Below are 27,302 nucleotides of genomic sequence, written 5' to 3' on the forward strand. Positions count from 1 at the left end.
TGCACCACATAATTTAAAATCATCTTCATACAAATACAACCTTTTTTTTTTTAAAATCCTGTACAGATAGCTTTGTAGATTTCATCTTAGAGACTCTCACAAACTCAGAAAACTTAAACCATTCGATCACTCAGTCTTTTTTTATAGTTCAACACTGTGGAAACATTTTTCCCAAAGTTTGAGAAAATTAAGGCAATAAAGATTTACGAAAACATTGATATTCTAGAAAACTACTCAAATAATGAAAAGAATGAAAATAATGTAGCTTAATATCAAAGGAAGACAACCTGTTTTTTCTCTACACTTTGCTTCCTTTCTTTTTTTTTTTTTTTTTAATAAAAAAGTCTGAAAATCTACCTGCACATTCAAGCGTTCTTTTTGTTTTTGTTTTTATTTTCTGTACAGCTTGTTGGTTGAATTTAGATTTCAGTCTACGTCTTCTCTTTTTTTCCTTTGGAGGCAAAGTCCAGTCTCACAGTGAGAAATGACAAACTCAATGTTGCAGACTGTGTTTTATTTCATTGTCCTCGAGTTCAGCAAACCATTAACTCTTTATTCTTCTGTCTTTTTCTTGGTTCAACCAGGTATGAAATATAAAATGATTTTTTTTTTCTTCATTTTGTCTTTTATTTGGTGCCTGTGCACAGTGGAAGCATTCTCTCCTCAGTGTTGTCCATGTCACCATCTTTATTTTATTTTTTTTTGTCCCCTTTTCATTTTGATTCTCTCCATGTCTCCAACGCCTCAGTGCAGTCCTTCTGAAGGCAATGCAGCAATGAGTCCAACCAATCTTCTTATCTAAAAGGGACAGAAAAACAAGTGAGTGAACAAAACTATAGAAGTTAGTTGTGAGCTTTCTTTGTCCAACTGCTGTAAGTAAAGACAAAACGCCAGCTGGTTATCCTGGAGGCCCGGGAGGAGGGAAGTTATACAAGCAAGTGCTGACATGATACTATGAACAAAAAAGACAAAATGCAGTTTGCTTAAATGTGAAACTTCTGTGCTTGTAGCTTTAGTAAATAAGATGTTGGTACAGTTTGAGCTGAATCTGTGTGTATTTGGTAAAAGTAAGGGGGTAGATACCCAGAGGTTTTGTGGGTCTGCCATAACTTACCTGTTATAAGATTTGTTTTTAACCAAAACACATCAAATTACTTAAATTACTACTATTAAGCACTGACTGCTGTTCATATTAGTATTGTTAGTTTTAGGTTATTTGAACATTAGATTCTGTTTTATTGGTTGTAATGGTCTTTCTTTGTTCGTCGTAGTGAGGCTGGTGGCGGCCTCCATCCACGGGTGACGGGAGTTCACTCAGCTTTATAATAGGATGGTTTGTGTTTGCATGATTTTGTGGTGCTTTTAGTTGATTTCCGTTAGGTTTTATTCATTTGATGCTCTTAATAAATAGCTGTTATCGCCGTTAACCCGCTCTGGCTGCTGTAGCATCTTCACTGAAGACCCTATTTGTAATCCACACATTAGCAGTGCTGGGTATTCAGATTCGGAGCATTATATTAGCTTAGCAAATAGCCTGGAAACAGATGGGAACAGGTAGCCTGTCTCCCTCTAAAGGTAAACTAATCAGCTCAGCCAGCAGCTGTAAAGCTTACTGATTAACACATTCCATTTTGCTGGCTCAGTCTATAAAAGATTAAAGTCTTAAGTTAAATGCTTAAATATTTAAACAGAAAAAGGGAGAAGATGCTAAAAATAAGTGTTAAAATAAGTATTTGTGACATATCTATCCCAAAAAGCTTACTAAGAGAATCCGGCCTCCATTCTACTTGGCATCCACTTTCAGCAGAACTGTCACCACCGTTTCCGTAAATGTAAAACAGTAGAAAAACACCTAATAAAACTTGACAGTGGCAATGCAGAAGTGATATAGCAATAACATAACACCGCTGCACCAGCTGTACAATAAAAATGTCATAAAAATAAAGATGTCTACTCACTACACTCACTTAGTCTGCTGGTAAGAGTAGGCTGTGGCATGATCTCCTGTGTTCTCGACTGATAAAGGCTGCTGCCCGCTGCCGTCCTGCGAGGATGGGGCAGCTGTTTGTGGAGAAGGATCTGTCACCACGCCCTGATGCATGAAACAAAGTTATTATACAAATAATACTCAATTTTTTAAGTCAAATTACTTGTACGGTACTCACATTTGACATGCAGCCATAAAGGCTTTCAACTCTCTGCAATAAATCCTAAACAGCTCTGTCTAAGTATAGGCTGGTGTATGAAGGTATAACCAGTGTAAAGCCAATAAACAACTTATTTTTGCCCCTTACTTCCACTGTGATGGCAGAGGCAGGCACTGCAGTGTACTGTGGAATGTAGGTTCCTTGCATAGGAGCAGCTGCTGCAGCAGGCATGTACTGCGGGAAATGGGGGGCACACATAATAGAATAAAGTCACAAACAATATGCCAGCCACATTCCCTGGAATAAAGGTAGTGGATGGGACATGTTTTTTACACATTGAATATAACATCTAACATGTTTTCATAATGGCTTTTTTGTTTACAGTTACAGATGATCACATACATTTCTATTGACTAGTTACAATAATGATGTTACAAACCAAACTGTTAACACACATATGTGCAAAGCAAGAGGGTTTTTAAAGCTGGAACTCACAGTGCCTGTAGTGCCCAGAGACAGGTGGTTCATCTGTTGGGTGAGAGGAGCCATGACACTGGGTGGGTGGAGAGACAAACTGGGCTCTATGGCCGTGGCTGGGGCGATGACAGCACCCTGAGGCAAGAAGGAAAGACACATGACCGGCTGTATTATAGATGCTGCCATTCAAGGTGAACAAAGTAATATATCCAGTTAGTACCACCGTATGACAACTAATGAAAATCACTGAAACAAACAAAAACGCTGTTGATGAAGTTGTAAGTGGTGGCATTATACAGACAGTGACAGTATTAAGGCATGGTGGAGGAGAAAAGACTGATGTGGACACACCTATGAGAGGCTGGGAATGAGAGGACAGCGAAATATAGTACGATGAAGGAGAGTTAAAACCGTCTTAATAAAACCAAACTAAGTTACTTTAAGGAAACTTTAACTTTTAAAGTTAAAGTTAGATTCATAGCTAAGGAGTTGGCTCGTGGGGGGGATGGTGAGGAGGGCTGTGAAGAGGAAGCTGTCAAAGGAGCTGCTCGAAAATCGTTTCGCATATTGAGCATAACATTCATAAATTAGTCTTATCTTGGTTTTATATTGTTATTTGTGTGATGTGGTTTTCATCCATAACGGTAGTGGTAACACTCAAATAAGACGATATGTGTTTAGTTTCTTCAGTAATTCAGGGTTGTGAACAGTTTCTCCTCTGGTTTCTATTTTGTCCTATGATTGCTTTTTCATCAAGTCTTTTAGTTAAGATATTATGGATTTTCTACTGTCAGTTTATACTTGAAAAACATTTATATCTTTAACCTTCTTTTTTTATGTGTAACCACATTAAGCAATTCTGTTCATAGCTGACTTCAGTAAATCAGTATGTTAGCCTTTTGGCACAGACCATCTTGTACTCTCGGGTGCCCCAGACGCTTTATAAATGACTTGTTTTATTATTCAAGCGCTAAAGACAAATTGAAATGTCATCTCAGTGCTCTTGGCTGTTTGCAGTTTGTATTTTTACTTGTTTGGTGCCTGTAAAAATGACAGCTTGTGAAGTTATGGGGGAATATGGTTGGGCAGACTGACCACAACTACCACAACATCTTTGGACAGAGCACAGGCTTTGATGCACACACGGTAATCAAACTTCTCATTTCACTTTTCATTTAGGTCGGTTCAAAAGAAGAATTCAACCTGGACGCACAGGCAAAATGATCATAGCAAATTATATTAGTGAAAAAAGTGTATTTTTTTTCTGCAAACAGCTAAATAAACCAAGAAGCAAGCAGAAAAGGCATAGACTAACCCAGTTAAGACTGATCACTACAAATAGTTTGACTTATTGTACATGGCAATGCAGCCAGTCAGCCAGCTTGTCAGGCAAGCTAGACAGAACATGCCTCTGAATGGAGCAGAGAAGCTTTTACTGTAAATCTCCTCAATATGATGGGCTTTGATGCAGCCTAACACCTTGATGCGCTGAGCTCCACTCTCCCAGTGCAGCTCTGCTACAGGCTCAGCAGCTCTGTATAGATTTAATAGGAAACTCCTCGCACTGTGTGATGAGATTACTGGCAACGTCCCTGCAGCGGTAAACACTGTTCATTCGTGATAGCTGTTTAACTACACTTCCCATGAGCACAAACGGCATCAGTGTCTGTGTGTCACGGTCGCTCGAGAGAGAGCAGTTGCTCCTTCGGTAGCCGCACGTTGAGACAGGATGTTAGAAGAACACACATCAGATTGAGGTGTTTTAGGCACCAGCCCAGTTGTACGGCAGCCGTCTTCACATCAACAGATCTACTCACAAAACCTGCACAAAGCGTTGGCTTAGGAAAGTAAAGTTAGAAGCCAGAATCTAGCTACGGTAGCACCCAAGCTTTTCATCCATCTAAATAATAAGTTCTCTTGTTTAATGATTTCTCATCCTCCCCTTGCTTTTCCTTTCACTTCATCCAATCTCGCAGCAGGCGTCCATAGAGAGGGAAAACTGCGTAAAGCAAAAGGAAACCCACAATGACTAATTGTCTGCTCTGATTTATAGCTGTACAAGCGTTAAATTTGCTATCTCTGCATGTGTCTGCATGTGAAAACTGCATTAGTTGCTGTGTGATGACTGTATAATTGTATGAGAGAGACAGAGAGAGAGAGAGAGAGAGAGTGTGTTCATGTTTTCATGTATGAGACGTTTTTCCCGGGGTAAGCAATAAATGAGTATGCAAGACAGACAGTTATCTTTTCCCTGAGGACAGGAGATACTAGATCTGTTTCAACTTTGAACTCACACTCTCTCTCTCTCTCACACACACACACCCTCTCTCATCCTCCCCTCCTTTTGCTGTCATTTTTCCAGTAGAGAAGTGAAGCTGACTGGCAGAGTGCTGCAGGCGCCATGCAGCATCAAATACACAGGATTAGCGATAATGACACCCGTTTATGGAGAAAACCACTAACTGCTGCTGGTGTGACGGGACCACGGTGTGTGTGAGCACGCGAAGGATGTGTAGCATGAACACCGTTTGTTCTCTTTCAGGTGGCGTCTTTCGAAAAGCAGATATTTGTATTATGCTACAAAACAGATTCTCCATACTTTAACCACACCCTTTTTCTTTCTCCAGTCTCACCTTTATTGTGACAGACAAAAGCACTGGGTTGTACAGCACTGCACTAAAGAAAAAAGCACAAATGTTACTGGGTTGTAAGGGTAAACGTGCACCCACATGCATGCATGGGTGACACGCACAGCATCTCAGGATTAAAAGAGAAACAAACCGAGCATTGTTCACTATTTGCAGGCTCAGATATGTACTGAACTGTGCTTTCTTCCAATACAATCTTCACCCGCTTTGTCTCCTCAAATGGGTTTAACATAGCAATTTAACTCAGGAAGATCTGAAATCCCCATTCTTGGGATGTCTCATTACAGCCCTCCCCAATAAGCCGCCTTCCTTGTCTTTCTTGCTATGCATGGTTAGGGTAATGCATTCATTTCCTGTAGGGGGATTTGTGTGTAATTATGCACAAAGACATCCTCTCACTAATTAAGATGTAAAGACAGGGAGTTCAAGTAATCTGGGCATTCCACCAAGGCTTGGAAACACACAGTCCTCGAGGCACTCCGCTGTGTGGAAAGGTGTGTGTATCTGAATTGCGTCTGTGTGTAAATATAGTTGTGTGAGTGTGTGTGCACTTACTACTGTTTTTATTTCTCTCATTCTTAGTTTTTAATAAGAGACATTCATTTTTCTAGTAATCCCGTGTCTACAGAGTGCACCTTTCAAATTATGTGTATGAGACAGTTTTACACCGTATTGGTGCAAAAAACATATCAAAATCTCCAAATGTATGACGGATTGTTTACTGACTGGTTAGCAGAGGCACGCTCATGAGCATCGACCTAAATGTGTCAATGAGCGCACACCATTAATCAAAGAGACATTAACTGTGGCACAGCAACAAGGAAGCCTCTGCTACCATAGGAACAGAATTAAGCTTCTGTGTCTCTCTCAGTGTCCCTACCCGATGCAGCTATAATTTGCCAAGATTGTCTGTATCCAGGAAATACAATGACTAGCCTTTGCCTTTGTTGTCTAACGAGGATTTTGCAGAGACAAGGCTAGGGAACAGGCGCGCACAGCTCAGACATGCCTTTGCAGAAGTTGTTTTCTTTTCTTTGTTCTTCATTTCTTTGTAATCCCTTCTTTCCTCTGCCTTCCCTGCACCTGCCTCTCTTCCCTGTCCTCTCTCTGTCAAACGCAGGCACATTTTGTATTTTCTTCTCCAAAGTCTTCTGAAGTAATATTAAGAAGCCTGCCAAATAATTAGATGGGACATTTGTCTGAGAACACATTTACAGATGGGTATTATCCTCTCTCACAGACATAATTTAAATCAGACATGACAACAGAGTGTTTGTAGCAGTTGGCAGATAGACACAAAGAGGAAGACAGATAGAAAAAGAGAACAACAAGAGAGGGAGTGCAACAGAATTTGGAACTAGTTTACCTATTGTGTAAGGCCGTATTTGCTTCAAATCTTCAGTGTTTGGATGAAACACAGTAGCATATCTGTGCTGCATTGAAGTTCCACCCCCATACTGTTGACAATTTTCACAGCTCATACCTGAATTTATAGGTTTTAAGCACATGTTGGCAAGACATGCTTGCTGGTAGACAGCGATCTGAACGATAAAATCTGTCCATACCGCAGGATCACATCTTTGCATGAGACTTTATTTTGCAGACCAAATATTAGCAATGCAGGAGGCTGCTGTATCATAAATCTTATTCTTCTATAACAAAAACAAGCAGAGGAGACAGTGTCATCGGGAGATGTCAAAGCTGTCCAGATACTGCGGCAGGCCTGAAAGCTTCTGTCAGCCATGATGGCCAAGATCAGTGAAATTCTCATTTGATTGTGCAGTTGTCTTTGCAATTGACACCTCTACTTCCTGACTGACAGACATTTTCCCAATAAAATGTGAACCATATGAATGTTGTCTAAGGGGAGCACATTTTCAGAACACGTACAAACCTGTGGGCACAAAAGTCAAATGCATGTTTTAGAGTTAATAGTTTCATAAAGATGAAATTCAGGTTTATATTCAGCTGGAGCACTTTCACGGTTACTGTACTGTATGCTCCCAATACAGATCTATTGTGTCTATCTATGTGTTTTCTATTAGCAATGCTGTGCTGAGAAATAATCAACCAGTAAACAGTGCTGAAGTGCTGAGACCCCATTTTATCACCTACAAGATAGGACAAAACCTAATTCCTTCCTCCAGTTAAAGACGGGATTCTATGTCCCATGTTTGGTTGAAGGTGTAGAGATGAGATTTTCTATGTTTGGGTAGTTACAGTATGTCAGACTCTACATTACGCTTTGAGTGAAGCCTGCAGAGGCTGAAAGCTCCTGTTATGATAGCTGTGCACAGTCCCTGGCTAAAACAAGAGGATAGTGGTGGAAAAGCTTCAAGTTATTTTTGTTTGTGGTCGAGCATGAGAGGAGAAGAAAGCGAATCCGTAGGTGAGCGCAGGTTTATTGTATATATTGATTGTACACACAGTGCATATGTGTGGGTGTGTTTCAACATATACATGTACTGTTTAAAACAAGGTTGTTTCCATCTGTGTATCTCACTAAAGGTGTGTTTATGTGCTTAGACAGAGCTCAGACAGTCCAAAATCCTTCAGAGGCCAGACCTGATGCATTTCATTTTTGCTGCACTGTTGTACCACATTGTATCTTTTAGGATCTACAACATATTGTATGATTTGGCACTGACATATTTGCATATGTATTATATGGATCACTGTATAAACCTGATCAATAGCGACCAGTTTACACTGTAATTAAAATCTGCATTTTGTGTGCTGCTATACTTTGTCTCTAAATGTCTTGTAGTTGTACTTGTAGTTCCACTTCACACCAGCAGAGAGCAGCCTCTTATTATGGAATTCAGACCTTGCTCCGCTGACTCCTCTCAGCTGCTTTAGGAGGTTTTTAACAGGCTGATTCAGCAGAGTGAGACTCGGAAGTAGGGCTACAGTTTTTTCTTGGAGTGACCTGAGTTTGGCTCTCATACGCTGCTGCACTTGTTGGAAAGTGTGAGGGATTTATCTTTCATCAGCTGGATTTTTGAAATTGTGTGATGCTTTTATAGTGATGACATATTTTATTGATTGCTGAAGGGAAATTCAATTTATCAGTCACTTGCTCCATCGTTTGCACCAAAGTTAAGGAGCAGATTGTAAAGCCCACTGACAAAGTTCCCTTCTGATGTTCTGGATTATCAATTTGTTTAGGCACACCTAGACACTCAGTCTTTTAACTCCTCCCCTGAGGGTGTGCAGAGGCAGACAGAGGAACAGTGTTATTCCAGCAGCAGTTTTCTCTCCTGAACAACTGAACTGTACATTTGACATTAGATACTGCTTCAAGTTTACATGTTACCTGCCAATGTCATATACACATTAGTTCACATACCTCACCGCCGTCTTTATTGAGAACATACTCCATTCATGTCATCAGCTTACATCTTTGTATGCTTTTATACTCAGCTGAAACCGAAGCACCTTCAATTGACATAGTCTATGGAGCTATAACAATTCAAGTGACTTAAATAAACTTAAAATAATAAGTGTTAAGAAATTAATTAAAGTGACAATGGATTACTACCCATTAGGTTTCAGAAGATGAATAAGGGATGTTAATATGACATTCACATGACAATCTTTGATATAATGAATGAGCAGACTGAGAAGCACATGAGGAACAAACATGCAAACATTACACATGTAAATTAGGGGCTACAATGTGGAATAAACTGAAGCCACGACTGGGGATAAAGAATGACACCCAAAGAAGAGGTTTGCTAAAAAAAAAAAAGACTTACTGTGGGTTGCATAACATACTGTTGATGTGGCATCCAAGATGTACTCTGGACCTGTGGACAAGTGGTAGAGGAGAGGAGAGGAGAGGAGAGGAGAGGAGAGGAGAGGAGAGGAGAGGAGAGGAGAGGACAAAGGACACCAAAATAGATAGAGGGTAGAAAGAAAAGAAAAACACAAGGAAAGAGAAGATCAAAAAGAAGATTGTTATAAGTGGGTAAAGAATAGAGGAGGAGAGAACATAAAGGACAATTGCGAGACAGAATGACAGGAAGGGAGAGAAAATGAGAAAACCAAAGATGGGAAGGGAGAAAATTAATCATTAGCTCAAGTCTTTACAAGCCCATTTCAGAGCCTTAGTCCCTGTGGCAGTGTGTCTGGAAGAATATTACAGCGGTAACAGCGGTCCACTATACAGTATGTTACGTTGTAATTATAAGAGGATATGAAGACTACAGAGAGCAATACAGTCTAATAATTACTGCTGCACAGTGCAGGTTTCATCATCAAAGCCTGTCTTGGCCACAAATCACACTTTTATCTTCTGGTACCCAAAACCCTTACACTCTGTTTACCTTCTTTCCTATACCTTTGCTTGTTTTTGCTTGACAATGAAGACATTTGGGTTTAAGATAAAATAATGGAGATGAAACAACAGTTCAGAATTTCAGCTTTATTAATTTGATGCTACACCTCGACTTTACCATCCTACCCATCAATCTCGCAGGACACGCTCACCAGCGCCACACGTTTTCCCTTTTTTTTTTTACTTTCATGTCATGTGCATTGTTTGATCTTAAACACAAATGTCCTCAGTGTGCAACACTAACATTCATTTGCACACATACAATGTGTTTAGCTGTTTATGATAGTTACATGCATGTGTTTGTTTGCTTGCTTGCTCACCTCTGTCTGTCTACAAAATAATGCAGCTTAAGTTCTGCTTGTGTCTTCTTGTGTTTTCCTCAGAAAGCAGGATGTGATCGTGCCTCAGTGTGGAAGGAGTGTCATTGCATTTGTCTTTCTCATTTACAGCGGTGTTTCGTGCAAGACTAAATCTGTGGGCGAGGACTGGTGTTTGTTTTAAAGTCTATGTGGTTGACAGACTGAGGATCAAGTACTGAGTCCAGCTCTCACTTAACCACAGCTACAGTACGTCAGCAACCAGCTTTGACATGAACTGCTGTAGTGTGTATATATATTGATAGGAGGATAAGCCTGTGTTAAATAATTGTTATTAATAATTGTCTTGAATGGAGGGAGTTGATCACTCTGTTTCTGAGAAAGCACAAGCTTTACTTGACCTGAACAGAGTGTGAACACGTGACATCGGTGAAAAAAGTGGTGAGAGCTGTGACAAGTAATGAGGGTCTGTCAGCCAGGCACGGATCTTTACCACTCAACTACCAGATGCCACTAACACAAATCATTAAAAATGAGTCATGAATATATTCCTTTTCAAAATATTTAAAGCTGGTGAAAACTGTAGGTTTTAGCTAACGTTAAAGAAACAGGAGTAAATACAGTGCAATTGTTGGTGACAATTTTCAGCTGTTAACACACACATTGTATTCTACTGAGCATTTGTGGAAACAGGACAATTTATGTAAAAAAAACGAAATTATCCATGGTTATGGTAATGAAGGAATACCCTGTGCAGCAGTTGGGGTTCAATGATGTCTTCTTACCAATTTCTAAAAACAATGGAATCAAGCTTTCATCACACTTAACAGAATCACTTCGCTGCTGGTTCTGGTCCTTTCACGACATTTGTTACTGTGACGGTCCACGAATGAATGTGTTTACGTGCATATGATTTGAAGCCGGTAGCGCCAGTGAAATGATGTAAGAGAGTCAGAAGTAGTTTGAAAAGTCAGCACCGCCATTATGAACATACTCAGAATAACCTACAGTGAAGAAAGACACTCACTGGGAGAAAATACTTTAACCAAACTGCTCTGTTCCTTGTACCTCAAAATTATATATATTATATATGTCAAAAAGAAAACGGATTACGCCATTTTAATACTTGAAGAGTAAGAAAAAAGTAAGAAATATTGTGCATCAATATTATAAAGCTTGTTTTTTAATAGTATTCATATATAAATATATATATATATATATGAATACTTTCTTGCTGTTATATCAGAAGAAGCTACAAATGTATGTAAAGGCCCAAACATGCATAAAAAGGAACTGTTGCCCAGTTTTCACTTACTCAGGGAGGATTTGTTGGGTTTTCCATATAACTCTCTCTAGTTGTATATGTTTATGTAATTCTGTAAGGTTTCAACCTTACCATGTAAAGATGATTGCTGTTGGGGCTATATAAATAAACTGGACTGAAATAGACCATGAAACTGTCAGAATCTTAAAAAATACAGTGATATAAATTTTTGGTCATACTGCCCAGAACTACTGACAACTACTATCCTTTATCAGACAGGCAATTTTCCAGTGAGCCTTGTCATTTATTGGAGCCATGGAAAAGCTCCTAGAGCCCCTAGGCTTGACCTAACTCAGTAAACCACAGACAGGGTCCGCCTACCTGATATGTGGAGACAGGAGAGGCAGCAATGAAGGGTGTGATTGATGTCTGTGCAATCATCCGATTAGTGGAGATGCTGTATGGTGAAGAGTAGAACCTATGAAAGGAAGAAAGAAAAGGTTTAATTTTGACCAGTATCAACCAAATGTATGTAAATAAGGTGAAACCGAATCACCATAAAAGGTGAGAATTAGCCTCTTTCTACCACCTTGTTTTTAACCACCTAATAGACTTCAAGTCACAGCTGACAAAATGGATCATGGATGGATCAGAAATCATCAAGACTGTCATGGAAATAATAAATATTGCAGCTTCCTTCTGTGTCATACAGTACTATCAAAAACATCTCAGAATGAGACTTAACACACATAATGTTAGAAAGGAGTCTGCTCCTGCTTCCTATGCATAATAATGAATTACCACCCTAATGTGTGAGTGGGTGAAATACGTATTTCAATATTGCTCATTATGTTCCCTCCTACGTATACTCCACTTTGCAGAGGAGGCTGCATTACATCTGCATTTTATACTCAGTTTACCTCTTTTCCTATACCCTTGCTTGCCTTTATGATTTTGCTCCATCTTTTTTTTTTTTTTCATCATTTCACCCCCTTCAGCCCTGCAGCAGTAGAATGCCGTGGCTTGCGGTGCTTTATTTATCATTGTGTACCTAGAGAGGACATGTTTCATCCGCCAGGCCGTGTTGCTGTGCCCGATCGATCCCAAAGTGTCTGTTGACTGAATAATGGCGCAAGGGAGAGGAGGGGTGAGAGAAGAGGGGAGAGACAGACAGAGAAGCCCTCCCTTATCTAGCTCTAACACAGCCATGATTATATAAAAAGGTACTTGCCACAAATCAAGTGTTGCTTAACTGGGGGAGAAAAGTACTTAAAAGCAACTGCACTGCTGGTTATTCTAAAAGGTTATTGCAGACTACAACTCTTCTTTTTTTTTTAATTTTCAGCATTTCACTCTTGTTGTCTAATTGTCTATTGTGTATAATACATTACAAAATTCACAGATGTGACAATCGGGCTCAGCAACCAGCCAAAGACAGGAAAATGTAGATATATTGATGCTACCCCACTATGATGCACGCACACAAGGGTGAAATTGATTCCTGATGTGCCCACCTGTTCTGCTACTACACTTTCTGTTTTACATTACATTCGTTCGGTCACTGATAGCACGAGCAGTTTTGAGCCTCGGATGCAAGATGCAGGCCCTCAGATATTTTTAAACTATTGCAGTCCAGTGGGTGAGTCGGTTTCCAACTGCCTGTGATAAGCTCCAGAGCATGATTGTGCTTCACACGCACTTCCAGCGGCACTGTTAGATTTTTATGCTCTACTTGGTGTGCTGAACCCCAAGTACTGTACTTGTTGTACAAAGAGTCATCACTTACGCTCTACATTTCAGAATACACATCTTTAGAACCAGAAAAAGGAATCTTATACATTATTAGCACTACATATTTTCCCTTGACAAGGTTCAGGTGCAGCTTTATTTTGTGTTTTATCTTAGTTGTGTTACTTAAAGTCATGCTTAACTCCCTGAATGCTCATAGCTTGTCTTAATATTTCACCTTGCAACTCTCAGCACTATACTACAAGTACTCCAGCTACACAAACTGTGTGCGTGTTGGCAATCCTGCACAGTTTCAGTATCTGCTGTTCTCTTTGAACTTTTGCATTGGCCATTTGCATTTATTTACACGTTTGAACTTTAAACATCTTCAGAAATTAAAAGGTTTGAACTGAAATAGATTGAAGTTATAGTAACAACTGGAACACGTGATGACCAATGACAAGAAAAAAACTCCTTTATTGATCCTTCAGCAGTATGGATCCATCTTTTTGACTGTACTATTAATGCATGACTTGTATTAGAGATACTGTATTACTGTCACTGATGAATATAAATGAGCAAATGCAGGCAGGTTATTCAATATGCTTCTCTTATTGTGTTTATTGTATTTTTCATTAGAGTGATGTGTATTGAGAGAGAGAAATAGTAGGTAGAGGACAGATCCAAGGTTATTGATGGAGGCTATTAGCCCTGAGCAGCTCGCTGTCAATAGGGACTCCAGCATGGCTGTTTAAACAATACACTAAACATGTAATTGCGAACAGAACATTACGACAGGATTAAATTTAAAACCTCCCTGTGAATCCCTGGTGTGATCTAGCCGCACTGTCAGGAGTTTTCCCCGAAAAATTAGCGGATGAGTTAGTGCCGACCTCAGTGACTTTTCAGTATAGAAATGTGTGGGCAGGAGAGGCGGAAGATCGAGAGAACAGGTAGAGAGACAGAGCGAGAGCAGCAATAACAGAGGCAGGGAGAAAGAGAGAGAAGGTTAGAGAAACAAGAAGACGGTAAACAGACCAGAAAGAAGGTGGTATACCGAGAAAAAAAAAAAGACCCAGAGAGAGTGAATGTTGTGTCTCTCTGATTAAAGTGAGGGCAGGCCATGCCAAAGCAGTCTGGGTGGTTGGAACACATGTTTCCAATAACATGAGATTGGCATCAGATTCTTAAAAAAACTGCTCTTCTCAAGCTTGGATAGTCTCATAAACCTGTAATTGATTTGCACCCTTTCCCTCTCCTTGGGCTGACTTATTTTTGCCTTTACCCTCTTCTTGACCCCAGCCGGCCTTCCCTCTTTATTCAACCCTCTTCTCCCCCTGCCTTTCGCCTCTCTAATTAGCAGCATTAGCATTTCGCAGCCATTTAGTGCTGCGCCCGGAGGGAGCTCTGATGACCTCAGAAGAGAGGTCAGATAGGGCTTCAGCACTCCAACTGTACAGGCACACATAGAAAGATGCCAGAGATGACCAAGAGCAAAGGCGCTGCTTGGAATTGGAGAGCAGGAAGAAAGGAACTAGCCAAGTCAACAATGTGGTAAAGAAAAGGGAAGTAAAGAAGGAGTTGAAAGTTTAGTGGTGATATGAAAAAGATAAATGGAAGCAAATTGAATAGCAAAGAAAACAGCACAGGCGACAAAGAAATAGAAAAGTAGGACTACAATAAGGACTAAGGCGAGAAGAAGAAGGAGAAGAGACACACAGAGCTGCAGGGAAGCATCTCCTGGGATCGCATCACCAGCAGCATTCCTAGCAGACAGGACCAATCTCCAATTTCCCTCTGAAACAGGCAGACACCCAGCTCTCTGCACTCAGCCTGGGAGCACTGCAGATAGCCTCGGCTGACGAAAGTCTTACAGCGGCACTGCAACACCGCCCAACTTCCCTGTCTGCAATCAAAACCTACAAGTCTGACAGCTTGTATGCATAGGTGCATAAATAAATGCTCTGTCTGCATCAGTCAAATGGGAGAATGAGCACAGGAGCAGGAAAGTCAGAGGGAGAGATAAAGTTTAGGTGTTAATGATCTGTGCATCCTGGGTGTGTGGTCTGCTCTTTTGCGTACAAGCACTCTTGTGCAAATGCTGAGGGGTCGCTGATATGGGTGCATGCATGATGTCTGATATACAAAGGCTCATAAACAGGTCAGACTCCAGCACTTTATGGAGTTTGCTAACATTTGGCAAAGAGTGTGAATCAAATTTGCAAACATCTAAAGTTATACAGACAAATTGTAAATCTGAGAAGAAAACCTTTCACTTACCCATTCTGCATCGCGGTGGGATCATATGTTAATGCCATACCACTCTGGAGAAAGAGATAAACAGAGAAATGCATACACGTAAAGGTTAGTATACCTGATATGCGTTTGGAAAAATAAAGGTAATGTACTGAGAGAAAAAGAGAGTGTAGAGAGGTACAGTAGGTAAGTAGGTAAGTTCGGATGTAAAATAAAAAATGAACTTAAGCTTTCACCTGAAAAACATCACGATAAACAAGTACTTATGAAGAACAACATAATCCTGCAAGACAGGGTGAAGTTACTGTATACTGACCAACAATACTCACAGATATAGGAAGATTGTAAGTGTGTGTCGTGTGTATGGCACCTTATGTGTTAGTGTCAGACTGAAAACAACTAAAATCTGAAATATAAATGATATAAATACAATTCTTTTCACAAAATGAGCTTAAACAAAGTAGTATAATAAAAAATGTTTAAATTCCTTCAATTCCTCACTAATCTGGTAAATGCTGCTTAATGCTACACTCGCACTTCACACACATGAACTCAGTGAAAACACTGATGTAGAAGGATACAGACATTAATCCACACTGGATGCTAACACCTGAGGTGATCACATCATACTGAGATGAAAATGTCTTAAAATTGAGTGAAAATCACCAATGATTACCAACTACACGGCCTGTCCAAAAACATGAATGTAATATTTTGTTGGACCGCCTTCGGCTTTAAATGCTACGCTCATTCACCATTACATCGGGGAAGTGAAAATCCATTGATGGAATAACCTGGTCATTGAGTATATTCAGGTAGTCCCCTGACCTAATTTACTGACTATACCAACTGCAGCAGCCTCAGATCATAGCACTGCCCCCACAGGCTTGTAGAGAACATACAACATATTCAATAGCTAACAAAAAAAAAAAAAAGGATTTATGTTCAAGATGAATGACAGTATCATAATGAACTCAAAGCTTCAAGAGTGTATTTTAGTTGTCCAAGTTATTTTTCTCTGTCCCTCCTCTTCACCATTGAATATTGTCCCTATTAAGTCAAGTATTCGTCATTAAGTGACACTTTTCTCTCTGAATGTTTTCTGTGTCACACTTTCTCTCTCATGTGCAAATGAATGAGACTGTATTTCTCTGCTGAGCTTTGAAAAAGATGCTCATCCACGCTATTGCCTCGTGGCTGTCTTGGAACAGACTTAAAGCAACAATAGTGTCATCAGTCCTCTAATGGTTATTTTTCTCCTTCTCTATCTTTCCCTTACACAAGTAATTTGTACTCGCTCTATATTCCACACATGGCTCTTCTCTCCAAATTGGCACATGAGTTGAAAGTGTGCCCTTATGCTGAACTCCGCTGCGATGTTTGGTTTTTTCCCAAACAAGGTTCCTTGCCAGGACTGGGGAAATACAGGATGCAGAAGCAACATAAAGGAGCGCCACACACTGATGACATCAAATACAAGAAAGTAATCAATCCAAATCCTGGGATTTATTTTCATAGCAGTCCTCAAACAAAGGCAAGATTTAAACCAGGTTAAATTTACATTACATTTACACAATATCTCTAGTTTTCACCTTGTTTTATGCAATAAAAAATCTCTGAGCCAGCTGCTGTATGACACCAGCATTAGTCCAGGAATATGTATGTTTAGATATGTGTCTGCTTGTGTTGCCTCTTATCTATAACACAAGTGCCCAAAGTGACAAAAGGGCCAAAGAGACACAAAACCACCACAAACAACTACAACTGTGCAACTACAAGGGTCAAATTATTTAAAAAGGCACATACCAGGCACATGAGCAATTTAAAAGAGGCGCCAAAATGTTTCTAAAATGCACGTTTTGTGAGGAAAACAAAGTTGTTAAAATACCGTAAAGCTACAGACCACTCTGCTGTTGGACGAGACATGCGAGCATCTTGAATGACCTGAAAATGACAGAAAACAACCGCAAGCAGTGTGTCCGTGTGCCCTTTTTTTCTTTAGGGGTTTGCTTCTATGTAGGAGGAATGGAAGGGGGGGTGGTTACATAGGCTATGCCCTGGAGCCTGTTGTCTTGTAATCCACCCATGTGTATCCTACAGCATGTGTGCTTTCCTGCACAATGTTAAACGTGTGAGTGATTCTTTGTGTAATACATGCTCTTCCCAGAGACCCAAGGCCAGACACATTGAAGAGTGAGGGGTTCTGGGAGATTAGGGTCGGCTGACTGAGTGTGAGGATGCAGCGGGGCCCCACAAAGCACCTCCACAGCCAGATGTCTCTATTAGTCAGCCTGGACTCTGAGACCTGGCTCCAACAAATGCACAAAACTCTGTAGGGATGGTTTTCCTCAGCAGTGCCAAGTGGGGCTTGTCAGGACTTGGGCCACTGACAAATGTGTGAGGAATCCCACTGAAAGCACACATCATTTATTTTAATCCAGCTGACAATTCACAAATGTTGACAACAGGATACAAAGGAAAAATCACCACCACTGGGCCTCCAATGTTAGCTAAGCCCTGACGTGATTTGTCTAGTTGCTTTCACAGAGAAACTAAAATTGCAATCTGTGTCTGCTGCACACGGACCCACACTCAAGTCAAACACGTACACCGTGGTATCCTGTTTTTGTTGTGGCGGCTCTCGTTTCAGCGTGCGGTTGTTGTTTCCCTTCACCACCCTGCTCTTTCACAACCTCCATGTAATGTGAATGTTGAGAAACTGTAAAAAAAAAAAAACTGCACTCACTGGGTGGGTGGTGACATTATTATTCACTTTCCCTTGTTCTGTAAATTAAAGCTTTGGTATCGACACTAACAACTTCTGAACTCTCAGCATTGTGCAATAGTCAGTCTGCTTTCAATTTGCTGCTAAAGGTTTTATTTCTTCTGAAGATGACAGACTGGAGGTGGGAGTTTCAACAAAAGGAAAAAACAACTTGGCGTTGGGGTCTTGCAGAAACCTTGTATTTTAAATTTAACAACCTTTAAATATGCCAGCTTTCATACTGTCAACGGCATCTCTAATTCAGCCTACAGCATGTTACTGGAAATGAAAGCTGATAATAACCCTGCAGGGGGGCCTGTCAAGCTTTTCACATTCAAAATGTGAAAAAGAAACTGATGTCAAGGGGAACATCAGCTACATGTTTAAAATTGATGAATAAAGAATGAGTAACTTTTTGGACCTGCAGTAACTGAAGCCGCTGTGGACACTGAGCTGAGACACTACCACCTATTGGACTGTAAACACCAGCAGTACACTCTCACTCTTACTATTATGGTGAGATTACTTTTACACTGTTGCTGCAAAGCTGAGTAACAAAAGGTTTAGAGGAACGTTTGTGGATACCACCACTTTGGTTTTGTTCATTTTACTACTTCATCTTTCAAAACCCCTTGTACGCAAACTGTACTCATACTGATTGTGAGGAATTAAATCCTGTTGTTGATTTAAGAAATATCTGCTGCAGCACAAATCTGCCTGAGGAAAAATTCTATGCTGCTTTCTTTTATAGTGGCAAAGGGTAAAAAGGATTATGTTGTAATAAACTGATTGAAAGACGTGGTTATTTTGTTACAATTTGCCTTTTCCTACTTGTGTTTCAAGAAAAGGCTGATGTGGGTGTATTATGGGCACTGGTGAAATTTTTTTTGATGATTAAATAAACTGTTAAGCCTCACCTCTCCTTCCCGTGTCCATGGTCGGCCATTCTGGGGATACTTGACCTGGGTCTGCCTCTTCTTCTGGCCTCCGTCAGCAAACTTGCACAGCAACGGCTCTGCTGGGGCTACGGAGTGAGCCAGAAAGAGAAGGAGACAAGGACGAAGACAGATTTGGATTAATCATCTTAATAACGTAAGAAAGAAAAACACATTTCATGAAGAATACATTTCATCTTCTTAGAGGGTTAGAAGTTACAAAGACAAGATTTAGGACAAGGAAGTTATGCTGTGGTTAAAAACAGCACTTCAGCTCTTACACATTTATTTCTTCCACCTCTAATCCAAACTTCTAAACAACAGCAGTTATCGCACTATCGCTACAACTCTCACAACCATGCTTCAACAAAAGCAGCCTTGACGTGGAAACAAACCCGTGGGCCAATCATCAAAGCAGGGTGACCATGGTTCAATCGACAAACCAAATAGGCATACTTAACACGCTAAATAACTCCACACTGCTTGACCCCCGGGCAATAGACTGTGATTGTGATTGCTCCAAAGACAACACAGTCCTTTTCTGGAGCATAGAAAGAAGAAAGCCTTGATTACAAATAGGATTAGCTTTGCGTGACCTCCCATACAGAAGTTCACTAAACTCCAACTTCAACCTAATAAGCTGCAGGTTAAAATACCCTCCAGGTTTCTGAAGCAGAACAAAGTAGCTGGACTGGGCAACGATTATCCTACAGAAAAGTTTTTGTTCTACTGTTTTATTTTAAAGATATATCTTTAGAATTTGCTTTAAAGCTAAACAGCATGAATAAAGGCATCTATTTCTTGCAAAATGCTTCAGCATGACTCCTCAAACACAATAAAAAGCATTCTCCTGATGTGATCCAGGACACTCATAAGACACTTGATGGCTTGTGTAGTCAGAGAGTTGACAGTGTTCTGTTTTCTGTGACCTCTCATGTTAGGCTTTATTTATTTCTTTCCTGCTGTTCAGACACATGCACACATACACATGTGTAGTCCCTAAACTCAGAACCAGCATTTTAAGCAGGATAAACACAATGAGCATATTAGAGACTGAGAAAGATGATTAGTTACAGAAATAACTGAATGAACATATCATACATACTGAATTATCTCATTATTCCAGGTTAAAGTGAATTCTGCCCTTAGGTATCTTGGCTTTAATGCAGTTTAACAGTTGCACAAACAAATTTACTGAGAAGTCTACAGAACTGTATATTAGTGTAATTAAGTTCGGTAATAATGAGGAGACTGTCCTCCCAAGAAGAACCACAGTTGTTCCAGCAAGTACTGCAAAATTATGCTACTGTACATATTCAAGTAAGAAAATGTTGCACTAATAATGGCAGGCACAGATGAGGCAGTGATGCCGTTATAAAGCCACATAAATCTGCATAGAGAGGAGACACTGGTCCACAAAATGTTGGACTTGAACACAGAATATCACTTTCTCCTAATTCCAGTTATTGTTTCTCGAAGCACGACCACGATCATTCACTAATCTCAACAGTGTTTATTATTGTAACCATGATAACAAAGGTCCCCTAACCTTAGAAAAATAGTCATTTTAACTCAAACCGCAATGTTTTTCCTAACCTTAGGAAAGTACTTCATTTAGTCCAAACCATGATTTTCACTAGACCAAAACATAGCATTGTTGTACAGACTCTTACCAAACCTTTCCCATATTATTGTCAAGTGATACAACACTTTTTAAATGTGACCTTTTAGAAAGGTAAGGACAAATTAAGATATTCTGTTGAAGGAGGCATCAGTTAACATGACGCTGGATCGTTCTAGATGAGAAAGGCAAGCAGCATATTTCTATAGCCAGTTTGGAGGACCTGATGAAAACCATTTCTAACTAGCAAATCATTTTAACAGTTTGCTGAAATACTGAAGTCAGTTAAATCCTACTTTAACTTTACATTTTAAAGCTGTACACATATCTTTAGCAGTGGAACCCGGTCCTAGCCACAAGTGTTCTGTTCATGTTCTGATTTGGTTTTATGAAGGAACCTGTTGATCCTGAAATTGAATAAGCCATCTACTCTTATGCATTGCATCTGACTGACTTTAATACGTCTACCAAGGCACGTTTAAATCACTGATGCATCGTTAAAGAGGCTGTTAGCTGGCGCTCTTGTCCTATTTAAATGGCAATGATTTCAGACTGCAGAGAAAGTCAAATTGTGGAGTCTCATCGCCACGTGTAGCTCAGAAATAAAGACATTCTTTCTATGAACCAGCATCATCATGCGGGTACTGATTCACACATTATGCATGCCAAAATAAACTATGCAATTATCTCACCTACTTCAAGAAAAATGTTTCTTCATCTCAGTAAACTGAAAAATGAGAAGTGGTGTTCTCAGCAGAGAAAAGTATTCACAGCTCAAGGTTGAGATGCGAGTGATTTGGAATGCCTGGGGCCTGGATGGGTACTCTATCCAGGGCTAAGCAGACGGAGAAACAGTGTGCTGTGTCATTACACTGCATTCAGGAGTGCTTTTATTTTTCTCTTTTTACTATTTTAACTTGATTTCTATCTAAATAATAGGCCCAGAGTTAAGACCTCTGTTATCATCTTTGCTGTTTAATCGCTCCCCTTCTCCTCCACTCCTTTATCTACACTGCTCCATGCATTCATATACTGTACAGTTGGTAAACAGTTGTGTGTGGGTGATGTTTGGTGGGTTTGTGTATCACTATGTCCCAACACCAAAACCAAGAAATAAAACCTGAGGAAGACGTTTCCTAAAAGAATCAAGGGGCACTAGCTGAGGGACTATTTAAGCTATTGAAATACTGTTGCTCCTTTAGTAGTTCATCAATGTGTGCGTATTTGTATGATAAATTATTTCTACTTAAAGTACAAGAAAATATGTGATGTGAGGACAGAAACAACTGACGTAGGCTTAAAGGCAGCATCTGTTGGTGTTGCCTTTTACTACTGTGACAAACTGAGAAAGCCACATTGTCAGTGGTTGACAACCTGTCAAGTTTATACTCAGGACATTTCCCTCACTGCAGTACCACACTAAGACAGCAGATAATCCTGCTGATCAAGAACAATTTTTCTGTCCGTTGTATTTGCATGAAATCATATCTCCACTGAATCTGTTATTTTTAGTTAGCAGGCTTATTAGAGACATAGCACAAAGGGCATTTATTGTTAGAACTAGGGATGCAAAAATGTTAAGTTAAAAACTCTTATTATAAAAAATATCCCTTGACATGATGCCTGATGTGATTAACAGACTACATATTAAAATCTCAGTGTACTTTTCCTGCATTCACCTTCCGGGTGTCCCTCATGTTAAGACTCAGTGAGTAAAGTATGCAGAATAATTTGAGAGGGAAACATCTGTGCTTATTAAATGTGACACACAGCAACAACAGGAGGGACATTGCCCTTCTGCCATTTTGTATAATCCCCAATCGTATCATACATCCCACATAAACAGACAGATCAAAATGCACATACACAAAACGGGTGCTGTAAGCTGTTTTTATATCAGAGCTGGTGAAATGGCTCCAGACATTAAACACTGGCCCAGCGCTACAGGGCAGTGTTTACATGCACAAACACGCCTACGCACACACATATGCCAATTTTGTTATAATGTTTTGGTTGCCTTAGTGCATCTGGATCTTGAATTTAGTTTTTTTTTTCAGAGGCTGCTGCAGGAGTATTTGGTCTGGCAGGCCCATTTATGGGAGACCACTGTGTTTCTTTTTTCTATAGATAATTCAGTTTAGTACACTGCTTCCACCGCTTAGATACCCGGAGTTTAATCCTATTATTATTTAAATCTGACATGCCAGATTATAGTGTCATGTTATTACACAATACTAATAAAATAACACATCAGAGAAGGTGGTGTTTGAGCTGTATGGTTGAAGATGACTAATTGGAATAAATGAATGAAATCATTGAAATCAAAAAATGAAATAAGGCTTAGAACAAAATGTTTCTGTGAATTTGCTCCTGTTTGCTTGAAAGATATAACAAGTGTCATTTAGGAAATGTATGGTTCTTATTGTATTATCATCAGATAATACATGAAGAAAAGATTAGACTATTTCTGTCTAATTATAAGTAGACAATATTACAAAACTTACAGTTCAAGCCATAATTTCTTTGGGACAAAAGTGGTCTTGCCATTGACTATCACTGAATTTGTATTAGTGAATGTGCAAAATGTTCAAATCAACCAAACTACAAAGGCAGTTTGTCTATTTAGTCATTTAATTTAAAAAACACTTACTAATTTTCAGAATTTTTAAAAGGCTCATCTGTATTCTAATGCTACTGATGGAGTAAATGGAGCATGACGTATTTTAATTATGATACTGAATATTATTGTTAACACTACTACTAATAGTAATATCATCACCTCTACTGGATTAGCTTCAGGTGATGGTCATAGTTGCAGAATTGTAAGTGAGTGTTTTTCTCACAGGGAGAAGAGATATACACTCTGCATCTAACTTTATATTCAGCCACAAGCCGTATCCTGATGATGATAATGACAATAATGAATGTTATTTATTCCTAAGAGGCGACCTTAGTCACCACATAATCAGGAGGTAGCAACAACAACTATAAAACACCCAGAGACAAGATTACCTGTGGAAAAAGCTGCTAAACTGGTGCATCAGATTAATTATTTAGCTTGCTTTCACAGCTACATTACTAAAATATGCTGCATGTCACAAGAGGGCTTTAAAAGGAAGAAGGACATTTTTAATTGTCAGTTTGACCCCCGCTGTTCTCACTCTTGAGGCTCAGTAACATGAAGTGATGAATTCATGATGAATTTGGGTCCAGCTGCATCTGGCCTCCCGAAACAGGTCACTTTCGGGCATGTCGAGTTAATTAACACCGAAGCAAATATTTGGATATGGTAAGCATTTAGAGAGATGTGCATTTCTAGTAAACACGACGCAGAGTTGAAAAGATGAAATTCAATCCAAATGAAATAGGAAATGTGATTGCAAATAACTGCAGAAGTCAAACATAAATCTATCTTCGTAGCCCCAAGCAAAACAATTTTAATGCCTCTCCAGGTTGTGTTTTGCTTGTCAGTGCTAGAGAGAGGGGTCTCGTACTGTAACGGGGAATCTAAACACTCTCATTTTGCAAAGCCATCGACTGCACTCTGAGGACAACAGCTCAGGTCTCATAGAAATTGAATGGAAGCAAAATTTGGCTGCTTAGTGTGTCGCATTTGGTGGAGCCATAGCAGAAACAGCAGGTGACTGTGACTTGTTATTTAGCTGTTTTTTGACTGTGCCCTGTACTGTAGGTGTATGTTATCATGACATAGGCTTGTAATTCCTAACAATGAAATGGGACACATACAGTAGACTTTAACAAGTATTCAAGATTCAAGATTCCAAAAACTTTATTAATCCCAGAGGGAAATTATTTTGCCTCATACCATTGTTCTCAAAACAAACAGAAAGAAAAGGAACCACAACCAGGAAAGAATGCATGTATGTATGTTTCCTTTGGTAATAATGTACGATGATGTACGATGTACTACCATGTAGTCAATGGCTTTTGGAAATAGATTTTCTAGCTTACAAGGCCTTTATGTTTTTTGTTTTTGGTTTCCCTGACTTGGGTGTACATGCTAATATTTAATCAAAAATGAAAGCGTGATCATAAAATGTACCTTTTTGTACGTCTTTCAATAAATGTGGCCGCACATTGCACATTTATTAATGAACCACTTGTCATGTAAATTTGCAGTGGCCCAAACTGAATCTGAAGTTCCTGTTTTTGCTTTGTTGAGCTTCATTTTTATGAGGAATCCGTGAACTCAGACATTGAAAGACCAAAAATAAAAAAGGCCCGCCCACACACTGAGCTACTATGTTGTGCATGTAGTTGTGTCACTGCACTTTTGTGTTTCCCACTAGTTAATGTAACTAAACAATGTAGGTTGTTGCAAAGAGCTGCAAACAAGACAAGAGCAAGTAATTGAATTGAAGTGGTTTGTATTTATACCCATTAACTAAAGCGACCACTGATTGATTTTTATGGTTTAATTAATTTACCGCCAGTGAATAGATCCACTCAGCTTTTTGTGTTTTCTTTGCATTTTTTGGGCAAAAAAAACATTCTGACACGTTTTCACTCCAGGCATAGGCAATGCAAATACCATATAAAAGGCATGAAGACAGAAAGAGATGTCAGCAAAATGACAGAGATGTTGTTTGTATATCAATCTGAAAGTGTGTGTGTGCGCACAAAAAAATGCTACAGTGTAAGAAACGCACCGGTGCTCTACTGATTTGAACTGGAGATTTTTATCTGTGGAATTTTCCATTTAACTGACAGGATGTGTACATAGGTAGCAGAGTGGACGGTTTGTACTGTGGGAAGTGGAGCACACAGTGTTACCAGTCATTTGAACTGTGGGATATTGCAATCTGCAGGAGGGAGGCACAGAAACTGTTAAAGCTCCAGCAGAGCAAACAAACATATCCATCTCATTTCTCGTGTGAGAGGCAGATGAGAAAAAGAAAGAGGAAATAAAGGATAATAAGGGGGAGGAAGAAGCATACAAGTTACTGTAGATGACCCTGGTTAAGAGGCGGAAAGCTTCTAAGAGCACACAACCTGTAGATAAACAGACAAACTCACTGTAGATGGCACAATGGTTTCAGTTATCACTGTAGAAGTGGAGCGATCTCATATTACTGGGACCAAATCCCTCAAATGGGACAATTCTCATTTAAAATAAAATTCAATCCATCAGCAAGCAACATGGGAGATCATTCAGTTGGAAAATGGGATCCAATCCCCAAATGTGACAAAATGAGGAATCCCTCAGCTGTGCTGAATGGGATGTAATCCTTTTTTTTTTTTTTTAAAGACACTCGGCATCAAAGAGTGCAAAGCCCCAGGACAGAACAATACACACTCTGGAGGGTTACTTGTTCAAGCATTACACTTGACGGGCGCCAACAATTTCCCACCATAATTAAAAAATCTAGATTAGAAAATGTTGATTCATGTTGCTGTTAGCAATTCATAGCATCATTAAAGTGAATGGTAAGGACGGTAAAATGAGAACTTTGGATTTAGAAGATACAGTAATTACACTAAGTTTAGAAAGCTGATGGTCTTGATCAATGACACCAAACCACTCTCCTGATGAAAGGAGGTTACTGTAATTACATTCACTGTATTTTCTCAGCATAACAAATAAACAAACAAACAAAATTGACTGTGAAACAAGTGGGAATAAGATGGATGAACAGACTCATCCAAACGATGAGATGGCAACAAATGTCTTTGAAGATTTCTGAGCAGCATTACTGTGAATTGGACGATGCTTCAAAGTCATATTTTACCACCTATAGCACTGCCTAAATGCTGAATAAGTGGCTCCAAACAACACGTGTAAGCTGATAACAAGTCTGGCAGTGTTGTTGTTTTGTTTTCTCAGTGATGCCTCATTCAGCTTTTTCCTCCATTATCAGGAAAATTAAATAAAATTAATTTTTGCATTTATGGAAGTATTGAACCACTTCTGTAATGAATGGCAGCTTAAAGCTTCATGATCGTGCCAGGCATATAAGGCTGTACACAGTTTTGAAAGCATCCAGATTATTGTTGAGACTACTGCGGCATAATGGGCTTTCTCTGAGCTCTGCACTCCTTTCATTCATGTCCTGTGTTTGTCTTCCCATCAGGGGAAGGCAGGACGCAGAGAAATCTACAGCGAAAAAGCTACAAAGCTCCAGCAGACAGTGGGAGACACAAAGCTTAGTCAAAAAAAGACACACAAAAAAAAACTAATGGGTGAAGGCGAAATGGAAATGTAGCAGTGGAGTATGGGGAGTTTGAGATTGCGATAGGACAGAGACGGTGTGAGCAAGAAGATAAGTGGACGCTGCTGCCCCTACAGTATTAACTTATTTACAGCTTGTGTTGTAGTATCATAGTCTCCCATATCCCACGGTTATACATACGTACAGTTTTCATTTATCGTATAACTTAGAGCCTGTATCCATTTTTGCAGCTTGTTGCCATGATCAGATCTCAACACATCTCTTTGACTCTGGACATTTAAGTGACACCAAACATGTTCTGAGGCTTATTACCAAGTGTCAAAAAAGAGTCAATGAGAGGAGAAATTCTCAAGTGTGTAGGCTGTCAGTTTGAGGAATAAACCAAATTAATTAAAACTGCAAGTTATTTATTATTGGATTTATTTACGTTATATCCAAACAGGGAAAAAAGAAACAAAAAAGGCATTTGCATTCCCCAGAGTGGAAAGAGCAGACTCCAACAGTATGATACACATTTGACTTATCGGGAGTTTTAATATTTGTCCTGTTTAGTTTGGTTCAATCAACTTTGCATTATGTGCCTAATAAGTGCTGTTTGTTTCTGGGGATGTGCAG

The 27,302-nt window shown here is 39.5% G+C and overlaps 1 protein-coding gene across 5 annotated transcripts in view; it reads right to left on the bottom strand.

The window, feature by feature from the left end:
* Nucleotides 1–309: 309 nt before the first annotated feature.
* LOC113170429 (RNA-binding motif, single-stranded-interacting protein 3) overlaps nt 310–27,302 on the bottom strand; it is a 96,996-nt gene continuing 70,003 nt past the window's right edge. For all 5 annotated transcript variants that reach the window (XM_026372523.1, XM_026372522.1, XM_026372524.1 and 2 more), the window contains 8 exons: nt 18,858–18,964; nt 15,201–15,244; nt 11,574–11,670; nt 9,031–9,081; nt 2,643–2,759; nt 2,295–2,381; nt 1,968–2,092; nt 310–798 (listed from right to left, as the gene is read on the bottom strand). In XM_026372523.1, coding sequence (XP_026228308.1) covers nt 795–798; nt 1,968–2,092; nt 2,295–2,381; nt 2,643–2,759; nt 9,031–9,081; nt 11,574–11,670; nt 15,201–15,244; nt 18,858–18,964 — 632 coding nt within the window. In that variant the 3' untranslated portion in view covers nt 310–794. The remainder of the gene's footprint in view (nt 799–1,967; nt 2,093–2,294; nt 2,382–2,642; nt 2,760–9,030; nt 9,082–11,573; nt 11,671–15,200; nt 15,245–18,857; nt 18,965–27,302) is intronic.

Source organism: Anabas testudineus, chromosome 16 (genome assembly GCF_900324465.2).
Source record: "Anabas testudineus chromosome 16, fAnaTes1.2, whole genome shotgun sequence".
In the NCBI taxonomy this organism is placed as follows: domain Eukaryota; kingdom Metazoa; phylum Chordata; class Actinopteri; order Anabantiformes; family Anabantidae; genus Anabas; species Anabas testudineus.